The 24374-nt window shown below is 34.0% G+C and overlaps 1 protein-coding gene across 1 annotated transcript; it reads left to right on the top strand.

Annotated features, from left to right (window-relative positions):
• Window positions 1–1778: 1778 nt before the first annotated feature.
• LOC138335497 (G-protein coupled receptor dmsr-1-like) lies at window positions 1779–24374 on the top strand. The gene is made up of 2 exons (XM_069284611.1): window positions 1779–2272; window positions 20257–24374. Exon 2 carries the CDS (start codon window positions 20647–20649, stop codon window positions 21904–21906), a length of 1260 nt encoding a protein of 419 aa, XP_069140712.1. The 5' UTR covers window positions 1779–2272; window positions 20257–20646; the 3' UTR covers window positions 21907–24374.

Raw genomic sequence — 24374 nt, 5'->3', positions numbered from 1 at the left:
CATCATCATCATCATCATCTCATAATCATCATCATTATAATCATTATGATAATTAAAATAATAATATTAATAATAACCATCATTATCATCATCATCATCATCATCATCATCATCATCATCATCATCATCATCATCATCATATCATCATTATTCATCATATTATTAAAAAATTATGATAATTAAAAAATAATAATAATAATAACCATCATCATCATCATCATCATCATAAATTAGAATATATCTCATCATCACCAATAAACCTCGCCACCATAATGGTGTCATCGTCATCTTGGTATACGAAATCGATTATCGTCTTTAACTCATTAAGTGCATCATCATCATCATCATCATCATCATCATCATCATCATCGAATTCTAATCCTTACCATCATCATCTTCATCAGGGGGTCAGAGAATCGTTCATAAACTACGAACCCCGCACTGCATTACAGCAAGTGTTTATGTGACTGTTTAGGGGAGAATGGTTCCTAAAGCTTTGTCAATATCATTACGTCGTCAGATTTTATATGATTTGATATAAATGTATGATTTATTTAGGAAATCAGATCATTTATTAATTTCCCTAACATGAACAATGGTGTATATTTGTTTATTTTTAATCAAGATGTATTGTTCCATAAAAACAAATATTAGAAACTCGTCAAAAATTCTCTCAAATATACATCATAATTTGTGTAAATTTTTTGCCTTCTTAACAATATTTTGTTCAAATAACTACTTCAATTTAAAAATGATTCTAACGCGCGTCATTTAAATTACCAGACAAAAACAGATGTTATACACAAGAAAACACCAAACAATTACAATTATTTCTCATATTTACATTAAATGTGGGTTTTTTTATCATAATACTTTAAATTTCGATGATATATTTGATATCTGTTTGAAGCAACTTACGGTCCGAATAGCAAGAAAGCTGATTGAATAATAATACAGCCAACGCAGAAAATCGTATTAATTTCCGGAGCTCAACAAAAATGAGTTCTACAATGACGTCATATTTTTTTTCCGGTGTTCATGAAATATTTCAAATAATTTCACGTTGAATTTTAGATATTGATTTACATTGGAATCAGTAGTTCTCATTATGATATATTTGACTTTTGAAAAAATATAAAATTCGGAAACAAATATGTGCTTCATTTGTGCCTCATTTTCATTCATTCTGAAGGTACATGTATTCCTGCGCATCACAATAACGTTCATACAAAACCAAACGCAAAAATCCTTAGGTAATGTTACAGAGCAAATGTACAACAGGAATGCAACTATATACATATATGTTCACCTGTTGTTTGGGAAAATTAGATGAATTTCAAGCGATTAAGTAACATGAACGTTAACATTTCGGTGGCTTTGGCAGTTTTTCATTTGCATTTCAAAAATGGACTAGGTATTAGCTATCGCTGAAGCAAGATAGGAAGGAACTATTCTCATCCTATTTGTTTACAATGTGTTACAAAATAGAACGAAATGAAGAAGGAAATGAAGACTCGTTTTCCTGATAATTCTTATATTGGATAAATTAGCAACAAACATAAACCGAGGAAATGTAGACTCGAATATTTTCCAATACATTGACGTCGTAGCGTCACAGTTCTAGGGCATCACTTTTGTAATTTGCCTTAGGCAATATCTATAAGATATGAATACTCCGTGCAAAGGCTATAAACCGTTCCCCTTTTGATTAGCCAGTGGCACGTGCGCATTGACAGCAGACGGAGCACGTTCGCACGCGGTCTGTCAATATCGTAGATACGCTGTGAGGCTTCTGCTGTGTGTGTGGATACACAATGATATGTTTGATACATAACAACCATTATGGTTGAATATTACAGGAATGGTCAGTTGAAAACGTCTGGCAATTAAACCTGTAATTAAAACTGCTGACGGAAGCACGTGCTGGCGCGTGATGCTACGTCGACAGCCTCCCACAACAGCAACATGATTGTATTACATACTAGTGTTTTAGCGAGCTCAAATTAATTGGCTTAGGGATCGATGAATGATTGACAGGCAGCTTGAGTGAGACTCGGGTATACTGAGGCGCCGGATTGGTGAAGTACGCGAGTATTGTGTATGTATTAAAAGCTGCAACTCGCCACCTCGTTTTCATTTCGAATTTTCAACGTTGTTAAAGAAAGAGATGTAATGTAAGCATGCTTCAATACATTTGATAGATGCTTTATCAGAACAGCAGTGCCCCACTGGCTTGTTGCATTGGGATTCTGTTAACTTGAAACATTGTAAGGTAAGTTATAAATTCACATATATTTTTATCAATATTCGTAAAACTACCTTTTTCTATTGTGAAATTACGAATGTAATACTTATGCTGCCAGATGATTGGACCCTAATGGTCGATTTGTTTTCTTTGGGATCTCCAGCTTTCCTCGCACATGACATGGCATGGAACGACCATTGCTACTCATATAATGGAAAATAGTATGACATAATTTTTCCCAAAATCTTATCGTCGTTTCCACAGCAACATGCAAAACTAATGAAGTAACAACTGTGGTTGTTCATTATTATCTCATATGAGATCCGATGTTGTAATTTAACGATATAATGAGTTTTAATTAGTAATGCTACGTAAACTAAACCAGACTCCATATATCACATAACAATGGCGTATGGGTAATTATTAGCCGTTGTGCGCTTGGTATATTTAGGTCTCGTCATTACCATTTAATGTGCTGTATTAATTCTTCCTGTGGCTTGAATATGGAACGATATGGTTTACAGATACAAGTCTTTACCATGTTAATCTCTATAAAACACTCGTGTTTCTGTGTAGAGCTCACTATCAGAAATCAGTGGGGAGCGAACGGTACAAGCCGTCTGGGATTGGTTCGCCTCTCTTTATCTTTTTTATTAATAGGAATCAAACCGTTATTAAATGTTTCTTTTAGCTAATTGGTGTTATGGTAGGGATAGTATCAGCACGCTTAAGCTATTACTAGCCGAAATAGAGTAATTAACACTGCCTTTTTATCCTAGTTCGTATTTATATACACACAGGGAAATCAAACATTTATGTTATAATTGCTAAGCTATTTAATAAAATGAGGGCGGTTTGTTTTGTATTGAATGGGGTTTGAAACCTATTTTGAGCGTAAGAGTAGTAACATCAAATGAATAAATGATGTTCTCTGGATTTGATACTCAATGTCATAATCGCAAAAGTCATGGACAGTTTATGAATCTTCAGGGACACTCTGTGAAATGTCTATTCGGATGATACACTCACTATCTATTCTCACACGCTAAACTGTATTGTATGTTCTGGGACCATTTTCATGAAACCTTTTTGTATCACAATATCAACCTATCGAACAGGGCCCAGTTTCACGAACATTTCTTAACTCTAAGAAATCCCTTTAAATTAACTGGTTTTAAGGAAGACTCCTTAACCTAAGGAGTTTCCCTTACCTCAAGTATTGCTTTCCTATGAAGAATTCTTAATACAAGGATTTCTTTCAGTTAAGGCAATTATGAAACAAAATTGCCCAGAAAATATTTAAGACAATGCTATTATATTGTTAGAAGGTGCTAAGAGAACAAAGAATAGTAAAACCATAATACAAAATCGAATATATTGATTAGAACTGAAAATCGTCAATACTACAGCGGTAGTTAGAACAGATGTTACAGCACAGTACAAGCGCTTTCTCATTCACAGACTTACTGTAATCCAGCTTATTTTCGAGTGCGATTATTTTTAGCGAATATCGCAGGCGATAATAGAAATATTTTCCTTGATACACTGTACCAGCATCTAAATAATTAACACAACCTAGTGTCTATGTTTTTTGGTGCGCCTCTACCAAAATCCTAACCTTTTTATTTGGATTAATTAAAAATAAATACATGTAATGTGTATCGCGAAACTAGATTCACGCTGAAAATGTTGTTGATAGATTTGATAACGCTAAATTAAGCTTGTTTTCCGATCCCGAAATGTGTTTATTTACTGTATTATATGTATTATTATATGAATAAAATAATGTTTAAACGCCGCGAACGTAGATTGTTTTACAGTATGGTGCAGGCAAGATGATATGGTTTATATAACACGTTATATTAGCAAGACATTAAGTTATGGCATTACGACCGAGACACGCATCCGGTTGTAATGGGAATACGATCGAGACACGCATCTGGCAGTGAAGAATGTGTAATACGTTTCCAAACGTTCTAAAGGGTTGATATGATTATGGCGATAAAAATACAAACCACCAGAAGGATACTTTTTATTCTCACAGATAAACCTCTAGTGGCAGTAACAGAACACATTTACTATTCAATTCAGTTTGTAATTCATATCATCAACTAAATGTTCAGTAGTTCACAAAATTTATCTTCTGTAAGTTTTTTTAGCTTCAGTCACATATTTAACGTAATATGCTGGCGTAGAGTCTGTAACTTATTATCGCAGTCCGTTTATCATGGAAAGGAAGACTTCGATCATTACATAGCGAATTCGGTATTATATTTTGGTCATTAATACTCTTATTAATATAATGTACGACAAAAAGTAATGGAAACGATATATAGGTGAGTATATTAAATATTAATTAATGATTATTGCATTTACTTTAAATCCACCTTGAATGTGGTATTGATATTAATGTAACTTTAATTAGGTTGCGGTATTATTTAAGTTCTACTTTTTATGCTTAGAAATAATTGAATTAGAAAACATTTATTAAGAAAACCTGTAGAGAAATAGACAAATCTAGGTAAACGAGGGAGATCTCGTCACGGATGGAAATTTAAAGTTTTTAAAACTGCAAAGTGGTTAAAGCAGTGGTGTTTTTTGTCGTTTTTTTTCTGTCTAAAACCTCTCATGCTTCTTCAGTATGTCTGATGATAGATAAAAGAACGAGATGCGATCAACATTCTGACAGGAATCAAATTTCATTCACTTCGGCAGGTTATCATACGCCGTTAATGTTACTATAAATCATTCACCATTTTTTTAAAAGAAAGAATGTAACACTTAAAATCTGTTGAAAATAAATGTCCATCGAGACCCTTCCATTATTTTGAAAATCCCCGTATCGTATGGTTTGTATTAACTCAAAATGTGTCAAACTGCAGCGTAGACAATTTGAAAAATAGAACAAGGGGAATATGTTGCGAGAGCTGTCCAAAGGTACTAGATTAAGCGCACTTTCTGTAGAAGACATCAGACATGTCTATCAAATTCGGTGGATATTGCCTTAGTTAAATCTATTTTGATTTTAACATATATTTCTTATCTCTAATACCTGTCATCTATTGTCCAGAATATATAGTGTTATAAGAGTTATTTGTAGAACTGTCTATATATACACTAGGCGTTGTCTTTTGAAGAATTAAGATTGAATTTTACATTTTAATATTACAACAACACTATATTCGGTTATTATAATATCTACTCTTAAGAGTATAAGAACTACTTTAAATTTACTTTCTTTCGCGGACCGTTAATTTCGCGATTTCCATTTCAAACTAAGTTCGCGAAGATTTCTTTCGGGGATATTTGAATAGAATGAAACTATATTTCAATATAGGCAATGTTGATATTAATTCTTTATATACACATTTGTAGCTTATTATTATTATTATTATATAACATCATTTTCGAAATTTCTTCCATCGCGAAATTCGTGAATGTAAATTACACACAACATTCTACAGTGAATTCTACAGTATATAAAACAATCATAGGATCCAGACAAAGAACAATTATTATAGTTTTCACACGTTTGTATATGAAAGACCTTCATATATTTTGAACGAAAATGAAGACCAAGAAGCTTTAGTCTGGACTCTATATTAGTGTGGTATATTTAGACGGTCAGATTCCGAGTGTATTTGCTTCTGACCAAGAAATGAAAAGGTGCGAGAAAAAAACCTAAGAATGTAAAGGTTTACATCTGAAGCGAAGAGAAACGCTGCGATACGGTTTTGCTTGGAAGCACCTGTTGCAGTTTCTCACAAAGATATTGTGTTTCACATCTGTTAATTCATTTATGGAAATAACTTTAGAATAACTTTTGAAATTGTAATCATATAAACGGGTTGGAAGACCTTGTTCTTTGTATAAAATCTGGCATATTTCAATTACATCTGTATTTGCTTTCGTAAGTATTTGTCGGCAAATAAATATATAATAAAAGTCATAGAACATAACGGCACAATACTTCATAAAGTGAATTATCAATAAACCGGACAATTGCGTTCCCAGTTAAACCTGTCCGAATTGTGAACTTAGTCAAATCTGTTCCCTGATAATTTCGTCCAGACTGTGTTTTGTTCAGGGTATCGACTTCCGGGTTATCGCATTATCGGATAATGCCATTATGTCATTTCTTAACCGTGTGAAATTGCCACAAGATCAACTTGTCATAAATATAATTTCATATTGTAAACATACTTATTTCGCCCGAAATTAAAAATCAATCCAAGTAAAATGATTTGAATGTTTAGAATATTATCATATACAAATCTAAATCGTAACAAAAATTGTCGCGCAGTAGTCTTGTGACGTACAAACGCGGAAACAAAGTCACCACGAAAATATGTTGGTGTACAGTAACACTGACAAGTACTGACCAACTAAAATTTTGCTTTCCAGAACACGTATACGGTCTTTAATTATGATAAGGGGCCGCGGTGTCCTTTATCTTTGGGTCTCGAGTTCGAACACCATTATTCCTTTCATTACCCTGGATGTTAATAGGATAAACTGATAAAACCAAAACCCTTCCATCATGATAAACTATCAGGACAGTACCAGAAAGTATAAAGACAATCTTACAATATAAGTAAGCATTATGTTGTATTCCCGGACAACTAGGGACCTTGTAAGAGCAAGCATATCGCTTAGTTGGTTCAGGTATGTTAGTTAGAGTAACGTCCTATTGAACATGTAGCTAGGGTCATTTAAGAACGGCCATCCATGTATGCGATTTGGTATGTGTGTGAAATTCGGGTGTGTTTTGGGAGACTGCAGTATACTCGTATAGGGTGACCCCTTATAATAGTGGACCACTTGTCCTTTTTATAGAGCTATTTCACTGAAGCATGTCACCAGTGACGATGATCTGACTAACCTGACATAAAACAGCTAATGACTGTCTTAATTAGTTTGAAATTCTAGACCTTGCTTACCTTGGGCTATCTCATTGAGCGGCTCAGTAAGCTAGAAAAAAGGTTACTATATTCATCTTGTATAACAATTTATGTACATTATATTACTTTAAGAGTATCTGATTGATAGTGATATTTGCTTGTACATCACAGTAAAAAAATCCTTTGATGTATATCTCTTGCTAACGCGATGTCTCGCTGAAGCATACGCTTGACTTTAATTAGTACCATCGGGTATTCTATATTGCTTGAACGTAGAACGCATTACCTTGCAAAGGTAATATATTTGGTGCATTTTTCACTATCGTAGCTTGTCCTCATGTGTCTATGGTTAAAAAAGAGTTGCCGGAGAAGACTATTTTTCGGTTGATATTTTCACTGAAATAACGCCTAGTTATACTAAAACTATTACCAAGCCGGGAGTTTATGTGTTCAAACGAAGTACATAATGTGAGTACCAGTAAATTGTGTCTGTGTTAAGACTGTTGTAAATGCTTTTCTACAAATGAAGAACACCATATTCAACATTTCTTTTAAAATATCTAACAATTTTAATTGTTGTTTTTATAGCTTGTTCATTACATATTTTTTCTAACCAATGTTTTAATCGAAAAGGTTTTTCAGACGAAAAGCATCAATATGAATGCTTACTCCTTTAAAATACATTGATCCATGATTTTTTTACATTTTATTTTATTTTTTAGAACACTATTGTAAAAATACATGTTTCTTTCCTGTATATGAGCATGTTTACTTTCATTATTGGGTTTTTTCTTTGGTTTATAATTCTTCGAATTGTTTTGTGATACAGCTTATCTAGTTCATATTTATTTTTTGTGGAATTTGAGCCTCCGGAACAAAGAGGATGTTTAATAGTACACCTGAACATGTACATGACGCTCGTAACTACAAACCATTGAAGAAAATGTGTTGTTTATTTTTTTTGTTCGGAACAAACTACGTAAACAAGATAATAAAAACCAGATAGTTGGGACTTAGGGAATAATCAGAGTATTTACTTCGGTGGTCTCGTTGGCTGAGACTCTACGATTAAAATCGAAATCGATAAAATTGTTTCTTCATATACAATATGTACATCGTGCTGCCAATTATTTGGTCTAGTACGAAACGTATTTTCCACAAGATATTTTTCACAATTATGGCAATACTTGATTCTTTATAAAAACACTCACTTGTGTACTTATTATTAAATCTTGCTTTGATGTCTAATAAGCATTTTCATTGGCTTAACAAATAAGTTATCATCCTAACGCACACATGATATCGGCGTTTGTAACATAACATCTGATTGGCTAATTAATGCAGCGGCGGAGTGATATCTCAGAGAAAATAATCCCTCGATAAATCTTGCTCTTTACTCGATTTGATTTAATCATAAGTATAAACCTTATTAGATTATATTATAGAGTAATAACAAAATGTATATAAATACTCTTATTATAAATCCTTTCACGGTACACTCAGGTAAGATTTTAGTTTCATATCATTTAGTTTCACATAAAAACTATTCATGCTGAACCTTAAACAAAACACATAATATTCATAGCTGATATACAAAATATGTTTATCAGACTTATATATTCAAATTATTCAAGCACTGAAAAACAGTTATTCATACCCGGTCAACTTTTTTTTCATTTGACTGTTGATGTAATTCCCTAGTTGCTATACAGATATATCTTGGTTTCTGCGTCCTTAATAGCACTGTTGACATTATCCTCGAATGACTTGGTGTCTTGTTTAAAATCAACTTTCGACCTTACAACTTGAAGCAGAAAAGTCCAGCTCAACAGTAGTTGTTACGTTTTAGCGAAGGGGTTTGTAGGTAAATCGCTTCAGGGACAAACCTCGTTTAAATAATGGGCGTTGGGTTAGCATTCCCATCAACATTGGGTAGACCGTAAGGGTATCATGTTATTTGACGATAAATACATGGTAGGTAAAGATGTGCTCAATGAGGTTATCGCGTTTCATCGTAATTGAGATCAATATTCGTTTGGGAAATGTTTTCCATTGATGTATATTTTCTTGAATGGATAATCTTTGGATTTGCGAGTATACGATGTAGTGGTCTATCACAGAGAAGTGCTAATCAGTCATTCATTTGCTTTAGATTACAAAATATTACATAACGACAGAATGTAGGTAATAGATATACATAGTAGTAAATTAAATGTGATCAAGGCCGATATACAGTTGGAATAAATGAGCATTTACATGCAAACATGCTTTTGTAATTATCCCACGCCGACTATTTTGTTATTGATATTATATCGTATCTCCCACTGTGGAACTATTTTCATTTTATTCGGTAATAGGAATTGGAATTAGAAATAGAATTCCACATACAACTGTTTATTGCAGATGGAGAAATAAATTCTGATAACATGGAAACAGGATTTGAAATTACATCTGACGTATATTGTAGATAGCGAAATAGATTCTTCGTATATATCAGCAGAATGAGAAACAATACATGCAGCTGTACATTGTAGACAGAGAAACAAATTCATCGAGCATAGCAACAGGATTTTAAATTACACATACACTTGTTTATTGCAGATAGAGAATTAAATCGCCTCGGAATGAGGTACACAGAAATGGGATTTGGTTCTCCTGCTAATGGACTGATTCCAGATAACAATTAAGCTCACGTATCAATCAGCTTGAAATTATAATAGAATTCAAGTATAAAAGTGTGCAGCTTTCATTTGATGTTCGAGGTGAAATCGATGCTGAAATTGTATACATAATACGAGTGTGTGAGATTAAATGTGTCTGTTGCATTTAATCACACGAATACTGTTATGTTTGCTGTGCAAGTAAACTTGTAACATTGGTCCACACGCGAGTTTGAATCCCATGTGGGGCAATTGCCAGGTACTGACCCATTTTCGGTGGTTTTCTCTGGGTACTCCGGCTTTCTTCCACCAACAAACCTGGCACGTACACTGGTGTACATTAGTGTACATCGCGTGTGTTTGAATCCCATATGGGAAAATTGCCAAGTAATTACCGCTGGCTAATGGTTTTTCTCCAGGTACTCCGACTGTCCACTCAACCAACAAACTCGGCACGTAAATGACCCTTGTTGTTAATAGAATTTTAAACTAATAATCCTTTGTAATGTTTTTAGTCTGGTTTATATTATCTAGGGCGTAACAACAGATTTTTAAAGAGTGGCCGAAAGCCCTAGTTCCCTCCAGAAAGCCAGCGCCTAACGGACCTAGTATAAATAACAGAAAAATTGTCTACATTGACCCATATCCAAAATATTTAAAGATGCGCTCGTATCGGAGTGTAGAGATACCTAAGCCACTCCGCCACAGAGGTCATCACCATATGTGGAAAGGTTTTTTTGAGGTTTTTGTATTCTTTTATTTAAGGAGTAAAACCACCGACCTACGGTGAATACATAACATCTGCTTCATGTGGGTTTCGAACTCGTAATCCAGAAGTGAAGGCGTAGAGGAAAACTTAACCACTCGGACACCGCGCCCAAAAACATAATTCACTAGGTAGCCGACGCTTTAACTATTTTGTATAGATAAACATTATATTACAGTGACTGTATCGGTGTTTTTACCAATACACCGACTACACTATGTTAGAGTTTAATTCCTTTGGGGAACATCGGTTTGTAATTATGACGTTTATGTTTTTGCAGTTATCGAATGACTTATGGCAAATGTAATGTAAATGATCGCCCCCTCTGGCGACGGCAGAAGGCCCTTCTCCTAAATACCTAAACATTTTATGATCATACGTGTAATAAATTCATTCATGTTAATGCTATTTCTTATTAATAAGACATTTATACTTCATATACGTACATTTTATTAGATTGAACACAGTCAGATGTTTATTTCATAGGACTATTGAGGGCTTATTCAATAACCACTGGCAAACACCGCGTGTTGCTTTCATGTGGCCGACTCATTTAATAGCTTGACGTCTGCTCACATGAAGCCAGTATAAACACAACAGCAATATTGTGAGTTAAACAAGAGGTAGAAAATTGATAAATGCACCACCAGTTTCAAAGATATGGATATAAAGAGAGATATTATACAAAAAAATACTGAAATTAAATTTAATTATAGACAAATAATTAAAAGTAGTAAATCGATGAATACACCACCAATAAAAAAAAATGTATATGTATATATAAAGATTTATACAAAACAAGATTAAAATAAAGATTAATTATAGACAAATAATTGAAAGCAGAAAATTGATGAACACACTACCAATTTCAAAAATATATATCAAAATATATTTATAGAGTTTAAAATTATTACATGATAATAGACAAATTATGTTAGAATCACAATAAACATCATAAACAATAGGATGAATTGTACTCCAGATAAACGAAACAACGTATGTACAACAACCGAACGTATATGTATGTTCAATTTGAACAACAAACAAACGTACTATTCAATTTACACAAATATCTCCATAAACTACAATTGATTTTACACTTAAGTGTAAACGATTTTTTCTATGACCAGGTACACGTGTACTAAGTAGACACTCCTTATGGGCTATCCTTTGATGGTATGTCTGCTTTCGTAAGTACTGAGTATTGTTTAGACAACATTCAGACAAACATGGGATTTTAGAATGGATGTTTGACATACAAATGTACCATAGCAAGTGAATCACATCAACTATTTCCATATGAAAAAAAAAATGAAAAATGAAGTAAATAAACAGCAAAATCTGTCTTAGCGACCACCTTTGTATAAAGACCACCTGCTTAATAAAACCACTTTTCCAGGGTCTTCAACACAATTCAACCTGTGTATTAAGACCACCTGCTTAATAAGACCACTTTTCTATTGTCCCATATGAACAATTTCAACACAATTCAACCTGTGTATAAAGACCACCTGCTTAATAAGACCACTTTTCTATTGTCCCATATGAACAATTTCAACACAATTCAACCTGTGTATTAAGACCTCCTGCTTAAAAAGACTTGTCTAGGTTTCCAAATGATCAATTTCAACACAATTTGACCTGTGTATAAAGGCCACCTGACTATAAAGACCACTCTCTTCTATAGCTTGAATGGTCTTTATAGACAGGTTTGACTAAAATGTATATTTGCATTATATCTTTTATAAAGACTATATAAAGTCATGATTCGTACAATTATATCATAGCCTAAAAACATCAAACACGAAAGCGGCATGATTACAACTTGGATTTGCATAGAGCTTTAAATGTAGTCACGTTTAGATGGTGATGTCTACATTGTATCATTTGTTTCATTGTACATTTCAAATGACATTATTGAACATATAAATGCCTTCCATGGGCCATTATTGCTATAAATGTCTGAATATATAAATGACATGCAAGCGGAATTCGGTTAATAAAACCGTCGTGTTTTTTTTCACAACGCGTATCTTACTAATGTTGAAACAAAATACATAATAATATGAAACCTGCAATGATTGTTTCCTGCTTTTCAAGATTCGTCAATGATCTAGGAAAGATAAATACTTGTTAATTGAATGGAAGTAAGGAAATTCTACACCGAAAAGAGATCAAATCAAGTATCGGAAATGGTATTCGGAAATTACAAACAACTCAAGCGTCAACCGTTCTTAAATTAGTTGATGGAAATGATATATTCTATTGAAACTCACAAACTAACTAGGTCAATCCATTACAACAATATTTCATTGAAAAGGAATGGGTCGAAGAGCCTATAAACGTGTTTCCGTTATATAGTCTTAAAGTTATATACCCTAACTAGGTCAGCAATATAAAGCTAGATGTTATTGTCTTTCAAATAAAACAACCCATGACTTGAAATTGAAATGCAGAAATATTGATGAAATGTGAGAAAGAAATGCCGTTTGTGAACATAAAAACGATAAATTTTAACATTTTCAATATCGCATTTTGAAATAAGCTTTAGTATATACACTGTTTGGATACTGTATAGCGCTTTTAATTCGTGAGGCGCATATTTTGCAGTTTCGTCAACGGAACATATTCGCGGGGTTTTAATTTCGCCGTAAACCGATTCCTAAATACAGTAGTGAAATTCATAGTATTTCGCTGGTGTTTTTGAATTCACAGATTTCAGGAAAACCTCAACTATAAATAAAATAACGCCCTCGCCCTGCCATCCGCTATACAGTAGATAAAAGCGTGCACTATGATTAATATAAACCTTGAAGATTAAGTTATCAACCCACAGTATACTAGGATATATCACCTATTAAAGTAAACTGTAAACCAGCTTTCTTTCGCTTGTTATTTGTTTTCGCGAAGTTTGCCATTAAGATGAATTCGCAAAAGTTTATCTTCGAGAATTAATATCTTCCACAATTCTTGCAAAATTGAAGGATTTTGATTCAATTCCAAAAGCGCGAAACTTAATCTCCGCGAAAATGCTTTGAAACGCAAATCGCGAAATTAAGTTGGTTGACAGCATCTAATATTGTTGTACAAAAGTGGCGCAAACCTGTCTATAATAATCAGCAAAGAAACCAAAAGGAAAAAAAACCTTTATATCCAGATGATCTTTATAAAAAGGGCAAATTGTATTGAAACTAGCTGTTCGTAATTCAAAGAAAATGTTATATAACGTAGGTTGTCTTTATACAGAGGTGGTCGCTCAGACAGGTTTTCTGGTGGAGCCATCATATCATTATAACCATCGTTTCTTCTTTATCATCAGAAAAATACATTGTTCAATGCTTAAAGCTTAATTGACATCCTGTTTGATTTTGGCGTCAGCAGTCTCTTGTTACAGTGCTTGAACACTTACTTTACAGTAAAAGTTAAAGGGATTGTACTCAAACCGGATCGTTTTAATTAATATCTAAACGCATCTACTTACATGACAACGAAAATGTACGGAAAATAACACCACCAAATGTGTCTGGACATAAAGCCGGAAATAGCTGATTCGCCATCGATTACTATTGATTTTGTAATTCTGTAGTTTTTCTATTTAAACTAATTGCTCACTGAGCGGACAAACGCATCAAGACCATGTCTGTTCAAATACTATCTAACCAAATATTTAAGCTCAAACGGTTACAGATTGTCCGCGCTAAAATGGTTACATACTTTTTTCGTTTGAAACGTAATGGATGGGCGTAATAAAATGAAGCAAAAGAGTTTCCGGTGTCCCTTTGTGTGTCTGGAACGTTCTCCGGTATGGTTGAAAACGTGTTCCGGTCCATTTACCAGCGTTTGCTTGATGTATGTAAACTTTTTTTTCATAGTTAATGGCCGAGTTAGATTCATTCACTCAGTCAAATATTGGACGCGGCGTTAAAATACATTTTGTTTCCGAATTGATTAAACATTACTATGTCAATAGAAGATCAAATCAATGGTTTATACGAGCTGTTAATTAAAGATGTATCGAGCGTGGTCTGTCGTATACAATGATAATCTATAAAGTGGTGACAGCTTATCAATGTATGTGGTGACAATGTATGCAACAAAGACAACGTCTCTCGTTTCCACAAAGGCAACACCGAAATAGGCACTAATTATAGGGAATTTGGGTAACAAAATGCATCGTGTTTCTGTTGGTTGTCAAAAACTGGTGACTATGTATGCAACAATGGCTATGGTTACTTCAAAGGCACCAAAGACATACACACCAATTATAGAGATTTCAGGTTACAATATGTATCGCGTTATTGCTGATTGTGAAACAGTGGTGACAGTTTATCAATGTATTTGGTGACTATGTTGGCAACGAAGACTATGTTTATGGTTACCACATAGGCACAAGACATAGACAACAATTATAGGGATTTTAGGTTACAATACTTATCGTGTTCTGCTGATTAACAAACAGTCTAGCTAGAACCAGCGGCCTTCGGCGATAACTCATCGACTGCTTTATTGCATTTTTAATTGTTATGCAATATTCGACATATCTTCCTTTGTTTCAATCATATTTTCATATATTGTGATCGTTTGAGGTGTTCTGTGTGCTTTGACTAAGTGACAGTTTAACTCAAAAGTTTGACAGAAATATTGTTGGTCCCTGAATTCTTTTTTATATATTCACCATGTCAATTCAATCGTATCTCAGTATCCCTTTAAAAGGACAAAGTGTTATCAAGAATAAACCTAATATTCATATAACATCTTTGGCCCACATAAATGCTAGAGATTATTCTCTACTCAAACTGCTTTTTTTATTTCATTAGTGAATTTTTACATCACCACTCTACTGTACATTGATGTTACTACTAAACCCATGATAATTCCCAGTATTTACATAAGCAGTTAGGCTCTGGCATACTAATACCTTCACCAGATTTCAGGGCTAGGGCGCAACATTAGATACAGTAAATAGCCTTTTTGGCGTGTGATTTACTTTCGCGAATTTCGCGAACCAAGGAAATTATAATTCAGGACAATTTTTTAAATCCGCGAATGTTAGTAGTTGCGAAGTTTTTTTTTTAAATGGAAATCGCGAAATTTAGTACACGCGAAAGAAAGTCGGTTTACAGTATATCAGAACACCCAATGTATGCAACACACCAAGATTTAAATAAAATGACATTCAATGTTTTAATGACTTCAAAAATTCAAATGAACATCTGTTATATTTATAGTTTTCCTGTTTTTCAATCGAAGTGCTTAATTACAAAGAACCAACACATCTTTTTATCACAACGGTATACTATTGACTTTTAAGAACTAGAACTTAGTTTCTATACAAACTTGCTGTAGGTGCATACTGTTAACGTAGAAATTTACGCGAGGGGAACATTTTCGCTAATTACACAAACGTCGCTTGATCGTGAATATTCCTCTAACCCCCATCGCGTAAGATTATGTACATGTATCAAATTTGTTGTCAAAAGTAAGACATAGTATCTATCGTGAAAATAATACCCCGCGAAAGTTAAATGCATGCAAACCGCGAAATTAAACATTTGCGTAATTATTCACCCTTAAAACATGTAAGGTTTGATATACAAAAGACCGTCTTTGACGTTTTCTAAAAAAATCAAAGACATGGCAGATATACACTACAATAGAAACACTCCATCAAGATTTGCCCTGCGAGCATGTAGAATCGCATACCCTCGTTGACCTTCTAAAAAAGTTTGTTTTGATCTTCAACCTACCAGCGGCTATTGATGACCGATTGTAGTTTGTTTATAAAGAGCCACAGCAGCTGTGCATTAATCAGTTCAGACTTCTGTTGTACGATTACCTTAATCAAAGTCAGAATATTGTGTATATTGTATTCTTATGGCTTTAAATAGCACGCTGGAGATTGCTGCGATGTAATATGATGCATAGCCATGAGTAATCAATATCATTTGAATTGGTATGTCGTTGAATCAATACGGTTTGAATCATCCAGTTTGATATGTACATACGTTGACTACCGTAAAGCGCAATTAACTAACTCACCTTTGCTTACGAATGAACCAGAATCATAGACTTTTAAAAGGCTCTTGAAGTAGATATGTGTATTGCACACCGGGTATTATATATGATAGATGTACTGCATATTTAGTTTTTTTGCAGTATATTACAGAATATACATTGTGACGTCATTATTTTGCGAGTAAAACTCAATTTGTTTTCTTTAAGATGTATGACGTTACGCTCGCAAATACGTGACGTCACAATGAATATCTACCCCAAAGGGCAGTTACCTCTGTAATAAACAAATACAGAATATGATCTTAATAAATGAATGTTCATTTTATATGATATACAAAGTGTATTTGCAGGCATTGGTGATAAATATTATATCTCTTACAATGAATATGAACAAATATTCAACATATCATTTACATCATATAACAACTGAAGCATCCACATTTAATTTCTACGTCAAAATGTGCTGCAAATATTGCGCATGCTGCCTTTTTGTCGTACTTTCCCCAAAGCCGGAAATCACGTAATTTTTAACTCATGACTTCGCAATGGATTTCCTGCCCGGCTATGCTAAGGAAAAGCACTGTAGTCTATATTACATATGCTAAAGTATAGCATGTGAGAATTGATTTGATATAATGAGGGTTATATGATGGCAGAATGTTTAATTACCGAATACTAATTGAATTGATGAAACGTACATAAATATAAAACATGTATAAAAAAAAAAACGTTGACAATCTTAGCGGGTTTATTTCTGTCTCTCTCTTTTATGCGGTATTGAGTGATGTTTTGTTCGCTTTTAAAATATTGCGCGCTTTCATCTTTCTTTAACTTTCCGATTGTATCAGTGTTGTATTTACATAGACATAAAATACATATTACCCCTCTTCTAGTTTCACTTCAAACGAATAAATATATCTTTAACAAAATACCAATATCTTTGATGAAAAAACTATTCTTCTGAAGTGTGTTTGAAATATTCAATTCAGAAGTAACATATCTCTTATGGCACAAATTTATCAATCACATATTGAAAACATCTAACATGATACATCAATCTTGATATGTCATGTATTATTTACTTTTTATTTATTTTTATTTATTTATATACATGTACGATTTCTTTATCTAGTAATGACAAGACCATATCACTGGGTATGCAACTTACTAATTTCCACCTATTATTTCATAATAGACTGTTCCAAACCGTAGAATCGGACGGATTCACTTGCGTCTTTAGGGTTGAAAACATAAAAGATTAGTACAAAATCTGTATTGATGATATCTACTGGATCATACATACATCCATTTCTTACTAATGTGTCGGTCAGGCGGATGCCAAAAGAAACTTGCTTTACTTATTTACTGAATGAGCGGTATGCTTCAGTTCGGATAAAAATAACTAAAATATATGTTTTAAAAGAAACATTTTCTCCAATCAAAAGAGAACTGCATTCCATTTGGTCGTGCGGTTTACAGTTATAGACAAGCGATACCAATGGTAGATACTGACATCAAAACTGTATATCTACTTAGCAAATCTAAAGTTGTAAAACAAACATTTTAGGCAGAAACACATATCTCTCCGTAGATGTTATCCTCTGTAAGTATCAACCGCCAGTGGGAGTAGGATTACACTTCGGCTGGGTCTCCGTTAAGAACGGTAGATGCTTCTCGTAAAATCTCTTGCAACTATTTTATAGCGTAATTGTAGAAGTTGTTGTGAATCAATGGATAGAGAGAAATGAAAAGCTCACAAGATCAATGATTATCGGGAAAACCTAGGTCACGTGGTCAATGATCACGTGGTTTTTATTATCTACAACACAGGCGATATATCACTTGTAAAGAAAAAAGACATGTATTCTAGGGCTGCCAGTCGCCTTTACTGGCGGCAACATTTATTTTGGTTGATACCTACTAAATTATAATCTCTTTTGTCAGTGGTTGTGTCTAACTAAAGGGCAATTTTGGATAAGGTAATCATCAATATCTCTAATTTACCCATTTATTTTCTAATGCAATCGTCATAGAACAATTTGTCAACAGTTTTCGAAACAATTGTACATACACATAGAATAATCATTTATATTTTTACAAAACATAATTAAAGCTAATTAGACTTTGAAGTGGGTATAGCTCGTGGTTGAACTCATTTAGATATATAAAATTATAATTCATTAATTTGAGTTTGTGAAATTATTGAAGATATTTCATATAATTAATACAAATTTAACAGATATGATAATCGCACAGTTATTCAGTAGCATTTATGTTTATCAAAACGTAAATTAGTATCTTGTTATAAATGTTACTTTTCTGAAATAGGGCGTAAAGAATTAATAATTTTCTGGGCGAGAAAGAGCTCTCGATGTACAAATTATCTAAACAACATTTACTGTAAACCGACTTTTTTTCGCGGCTACTAAATTTCCATTAAAAACAAGCTCGCGAAAATTAGCCTAACATTCGCAGATTCAATAAATGTCTGATATGTCCTGAAATGTCTAAATCAATTATGTACATGTTAATACGCGGAAATACGCTCACGAATAATTCACGAATTTACTTGGTTCGCGAAATTCGCGAAACTAAATAACACGCGAAAGAAAATTTGTTTACAGTATTCATTTGCATCAACAACGCGAACCCGAAAATATTGCTGCTGAACACTCATGAATTCCTATATTTAACAAAACAATAAAAAACAGCTTCCGTGTATGTTTTATTTCTGTAGTGTAAAAGAATGAAAGCGTTTGCATTGTTTTGCCATGGACGTTTCATTTTATTGAAATAAGTGGACATTTATATCTAAAGCTAAACATATAACCCTGTTTATGCCTGACGGAGTTTTTTAGGTTTTTATTTTCTTGGTATTTTATTTTAACGTCTTTTAACGTAGATGTCTGTCTGTTATCCACAGATATGATACATATACAAGAAATTTATCTACTCCACAATTCAACGCAGTCTACTATATCTCGCAGGAACTATTCTCCTTTCACAAGTAGACAAGTAAAATTCTGTTTGCATTATCTCACATTTTCTTTTATCAGATAAAATAGGCTTGATGCGAGATGATACTTGTTGTTTGGGAGTGTGTATGTTGTTACTTCGATAATACACATCACTTCCAGGTCAATTAGCATTGATGCCAATTCCATGTTTTCTTTACGATAAGCATTAGAGAAAAGCACCGACCGCTTCGCTATGGTTGATCAGACAACCTGTCAGTGAACATTTTACGGAATCCCCGGGATACCGTCAGTTATCTCTGGGTTTCGAGGCAGTTTCAATGAGTAGCGTTAATGGTGTGGGGAAGTCAACCCCCTCCCCCATCCCCACCCCACCACCACCACCAACCCCGACAGTAATATAGGCGCTGCTCAAGCAGATAGGCGGTACATTTTACCAAACCCTCTCCAGAAATCGTTTAATCATGCTTGTTATAGAAAGAAAACATGTGCGATTTCATTGCAAAATTAGCAAATTAGAATGCTTATCTTAATACTCATTACTTCGTTAGACCGGAATATTTTACGTTAGATGTTCAATTATATATTCAGGTTACTTTTGATGAATGTTAATAATTGACAATTTTTTGTATTTTATGATGAAAAGATAAGGAAACGTGCTGTTTGTTTATTTGATTTTCTTTCATTTTTGCAGGCTTATTACTCAGACTGATGTTCAATGTACGAAGCATTTAAGAGTACATTAATTCTGGAATGGTGCCATTTGGTTTGATGATGAGACGATGCAACCTTGGTGGATGCTGTGATCGAATGGAATAGAGCGGATATGTGATGCAATTCTAATGATGCAATAGCTTGGATGTGACAAGACAATCCGTTCGAAAGTGGCTTTCTTCTCAAAGAAAGTCGCTGTACGTTACAATACCTACAGAGTGCAATTCATAATGAATCCTCATCTATTTACATAGACACATTTATACATACACGTTACGATTCCAAAGGATTTATTTCTTAAATGCATTCCAGGAAAATGGTCCTTACAGTGTATCTACCTTCTGTTTACTGAAATAAGATAGACTTCGATATGAATTACAGTGAAAATCTGACAATGCTGAACTATACCGAAAATAGGACAATGATTAATTACAATGCAAACTTGACATTGATTGGAAGTACTGAAATTATGTCAACTGAAGTCTGGAATTTGACGAACGGATCTGCCGAGTCCAACTGTCCCAATTTCATGGCATCTAACTCCTCTGCAAAGACTGCACTGGAAGAGTTCAGTGTTCACTACGCTAGGGTGCATGGCTACATTAGTGTGTTCGTTTGTCTGTTCGGGATGTTGGCTAACACAGCGAATATTGTCGTACTTACCCGTAAAAAAATGATCACATCTACAAATTATATTTTAACATGGCTTGCCGTGGCGGATCTATTCACAATGTTGGACTATTTCCCGTTCGCAATTCATTTCTACATCTTGAAGGACCCGATGCTTCCGTTTCCAATGACGAAAGGATACGGATGGGTTTGTTTTCTTATGTTCCACGCAAGTTTCAGCATCGTGTGTCATACGATTGCGATATGGTTGACTATAGAATTAGCCATATTCCGTTTTATATTCATTTGGTTTCCAACAAAAGGAGCATTGTACTGCAACCAACAGAAGGCCAAGCGAGCAGTATTGTGCGTTATATTGTACACAATCATTATATGCATACCTAACTACATGTCAAACGAAATTACGACTTACGATTGTGGCGGAAACCGCGAAGCAATCTATTCGCTGGAAGTGAGGAAAGACGGAGTTTTCGCTACAATAAATTCGGTGAATTACTGGACACAGGCACTTCTGATCAAACTCGTCCCATGTATAATGTTAACGTTACTGACACTTCTTCTGATCACCGCAATGCATCGCGCCTACAAACGTCGGATGGCTCTAAAGAATCAAGGCAAGAAGGACGATTCGGACAAACATAACGAGCACAACAGAACAACCCTAATGCTTCTGGCGGTGGTCGTGCTCTTTCTCATCACAGAGTTGCCACAGGGCGTTCTGACAATATTAAGCAGCTCTATCGAAGGATTCTTTGAGTCTGTTTATATGCCGTTGGGAGATCTTCTTGACATAGTAGCTCTTTGCAATAATGCAATCAACTTCGTCCTGTACTGCGGCATGAGTACTCAATTTCGAAAGACTTTTATTGAAGTTTTCTGTAGCTGTATACCCGAGAGGAGACCTGGGTGGCGAAAACTTGGTGTGGTGACTGCCGAGAAAAACGGATGCACACCAACAACAACCAACACTTCACTTTCAACGACCACGACCAAACTGTGACGCTCGTACGCACGTGCGCTAAAGGAAAAATTTCACAAAAACGTCTTCATTTCTTGGTATGCTTTCAAACCACCCAAGTTATTAAATATTGCCTTTTCATATTGGTTTTGGTCTGTTTCGTAAACTTCGATGCACTATATACTTCATGCAATATTGGTAGTCATATCTAGAACGATAGTTGCACTATAGCTAAATCTTGAATTTGTGTCATCTCTGGAGTAAAACGCTAGCTGTTTTGGCAGAGATATGTGTACTATATTAAATGATGGTACATTATTAACTCATGATATATATAAGACAGCTGAAATTCGTGTGCTATTTCTATATGGGTTGATATTTATCTTAGTTGTAAGTGTAGATCTGTCCATTAGCATTTTCATCATGATTAAGATCAACACATACCGGTTTTCTTGAGTATAACATTGTGGCGTTAGTTCTATTTAAGTTCCAATCTGATGAAAACTAGGTCTTCGATCATTCTCCGATACCCTGCGTTCCAGTTGAGTGTAATCGAATATCTGGAATTAATCAGACTGATTTATATCCATACAAGTTTGCATAATAAAATATGTATGTTAACTCTATACGATACATTAGATACTGAACATGTTCTTATTTTGGCGCAATTGCATTTCATCTCAAAACTATTTTTTAACATATATGATATACATAATATGGAATTGGCGCATGCATGTAATAGTAACTGTTATCATAATTCAGAAAAATATTTTAGCGTTAATTTCATTCAACACATTTTTTTTTTTTTTTGCGAAACGCTAAATTAAGATTATGCTAAAATTGAATGTTTTCAGTGTTTGATAACTCTGTTAAGGCCTTATACTAGTTATATCAAAGCAATTGATTGCAAACTTGATTTTCCAGTGTATTTAATTCTACCATAAACGTAAATACTACCAGTGACGTAAGATACGTTGGATAGCTGTATCATACCTAAGATCTGTATTCTAGCTTTAGCTCTAACGAGTTTAAGATTTGCATGGGAAATGTAGCTAAGCCAATGCATAACCGCTAGCGCATCCTCGATATTCCATGGGCTATCATGGCTGTCGTTTTATCCATCCATCCCTGGATTCTATCATATTAAAAATGAATATTTTGAATGAAGGTGGTGTGGTCCATTAATGTAAATTTATTACAAAAATAAAATAACGGTACACTGTGTGACATTGATGTTAGGCGTAGCTCTCTATATATGATCTTAAATGGAAGTCTCTGTATGCCTCTAATTGGTCAGTTTATTTCTCCTGAAATACTATAAGACTCTTTCATATGTGGATATGAAGGAAAGGGATATTCTACCCGAGGGTCACAAAATGCAGTAAAACCCGAGGCTTGCCGAGGGTTTTGCAACATTTTGTGATCCCGAGGATAGAATATCCCTATCCTTTATATCCACTTATGAAAGAGTATTTTTCTTTCATACCTCGACGTTTTATTTCAATTTTACAACTATAATATCCCGCCATTTTGAAATAAATTCGAAGAAATCCACGGCTGAAATTCAATTTTTTTACATGAAATTTATGTGATATTTTTAACAAAAATTCCGTTGCTTGCATCTTTTATAGTGAAACCAGTAAATGTTTTGAAAAAATTGTTAAAATTTTACCGAGGTAATAGAAATTTTGTTGACATCGTGACGTCACGAGGCTTTATTGCATGGGTAGCCATGCAACACAGCCTCAGGCGGCATGAGTTTATTGCCCTAGACCAGCCAGTATTACACCCGTAGGTATGACAGAAATTAAGTTATACTAAGATATAGGTCAGTGTTAGATTTAACGACATTGATAGTAACCCCTGAAAAATCAACAATGCCGTTAATTCTGCATCAGATTATTGATGTTGATGTTATCTTAATTTGGATAAAATAGCAATCTAAAGGAGTTCTCTGAATTAAGACAGCTCAGTCTTTTCTAAAATGTGCTCGCTTTAGTTCTTCTCCGATTTTAATGAAAATGTCATTTAACTAAGCTAGTGTAATAATTTGTAGAAAAACAATGTCAAACGCGTTATCATGTTGTAGAATGCAAGTTACATAAACCGCTAAAATAAATATTTTGTAAAACTATTTCCTTTTGCATGTGATTTTATTTCGCGCATTTCGCGATCAAATAAATCCATGAAAGTGTATATCGCAAATAGATATATTCTTTATGATATCAAAAGGTATTTCAATGTATTTTCTTTTCAATTTTCAATTCACACATTCATGAAAAAATATCGCGAAATTTATTAGGTGCGAAAAAAGTTGTTTTACAAATGTTAAGTATTTGTGTTAGTGTAAAATGCAATAAATTTCTGGTGAGTATTACCGTCCGAATGTCAGTGATAAATGCATTGGTTTTTCCTCGTCCTAGTCATTGTGTATTTATATTATTGATTTTAAAGAAAAGAATGAATCGAATATTGATGTAATCTTGAAATTAAAGTCATAATTCAATTGA

The sequence above is a fragment of the Argopecten irradians genome, chromosome 11 (assembly GCF_041381155.1).
Source record: "Argopecten irradians isolate NY chromosome 11, Ai_NY, whole genome shotgun sequence".
Taxonomy (NCBI): Eukaryota; Metazoa; Mollusca; class Bivalvia; order Pectinida; family Pectinidae; genus Argopecten; species Argopecten irradians.
Note: the sequence above shows the minus strand (reverse complement) of the source record. Positions and strands in the feature narration are given on the sequence as shown.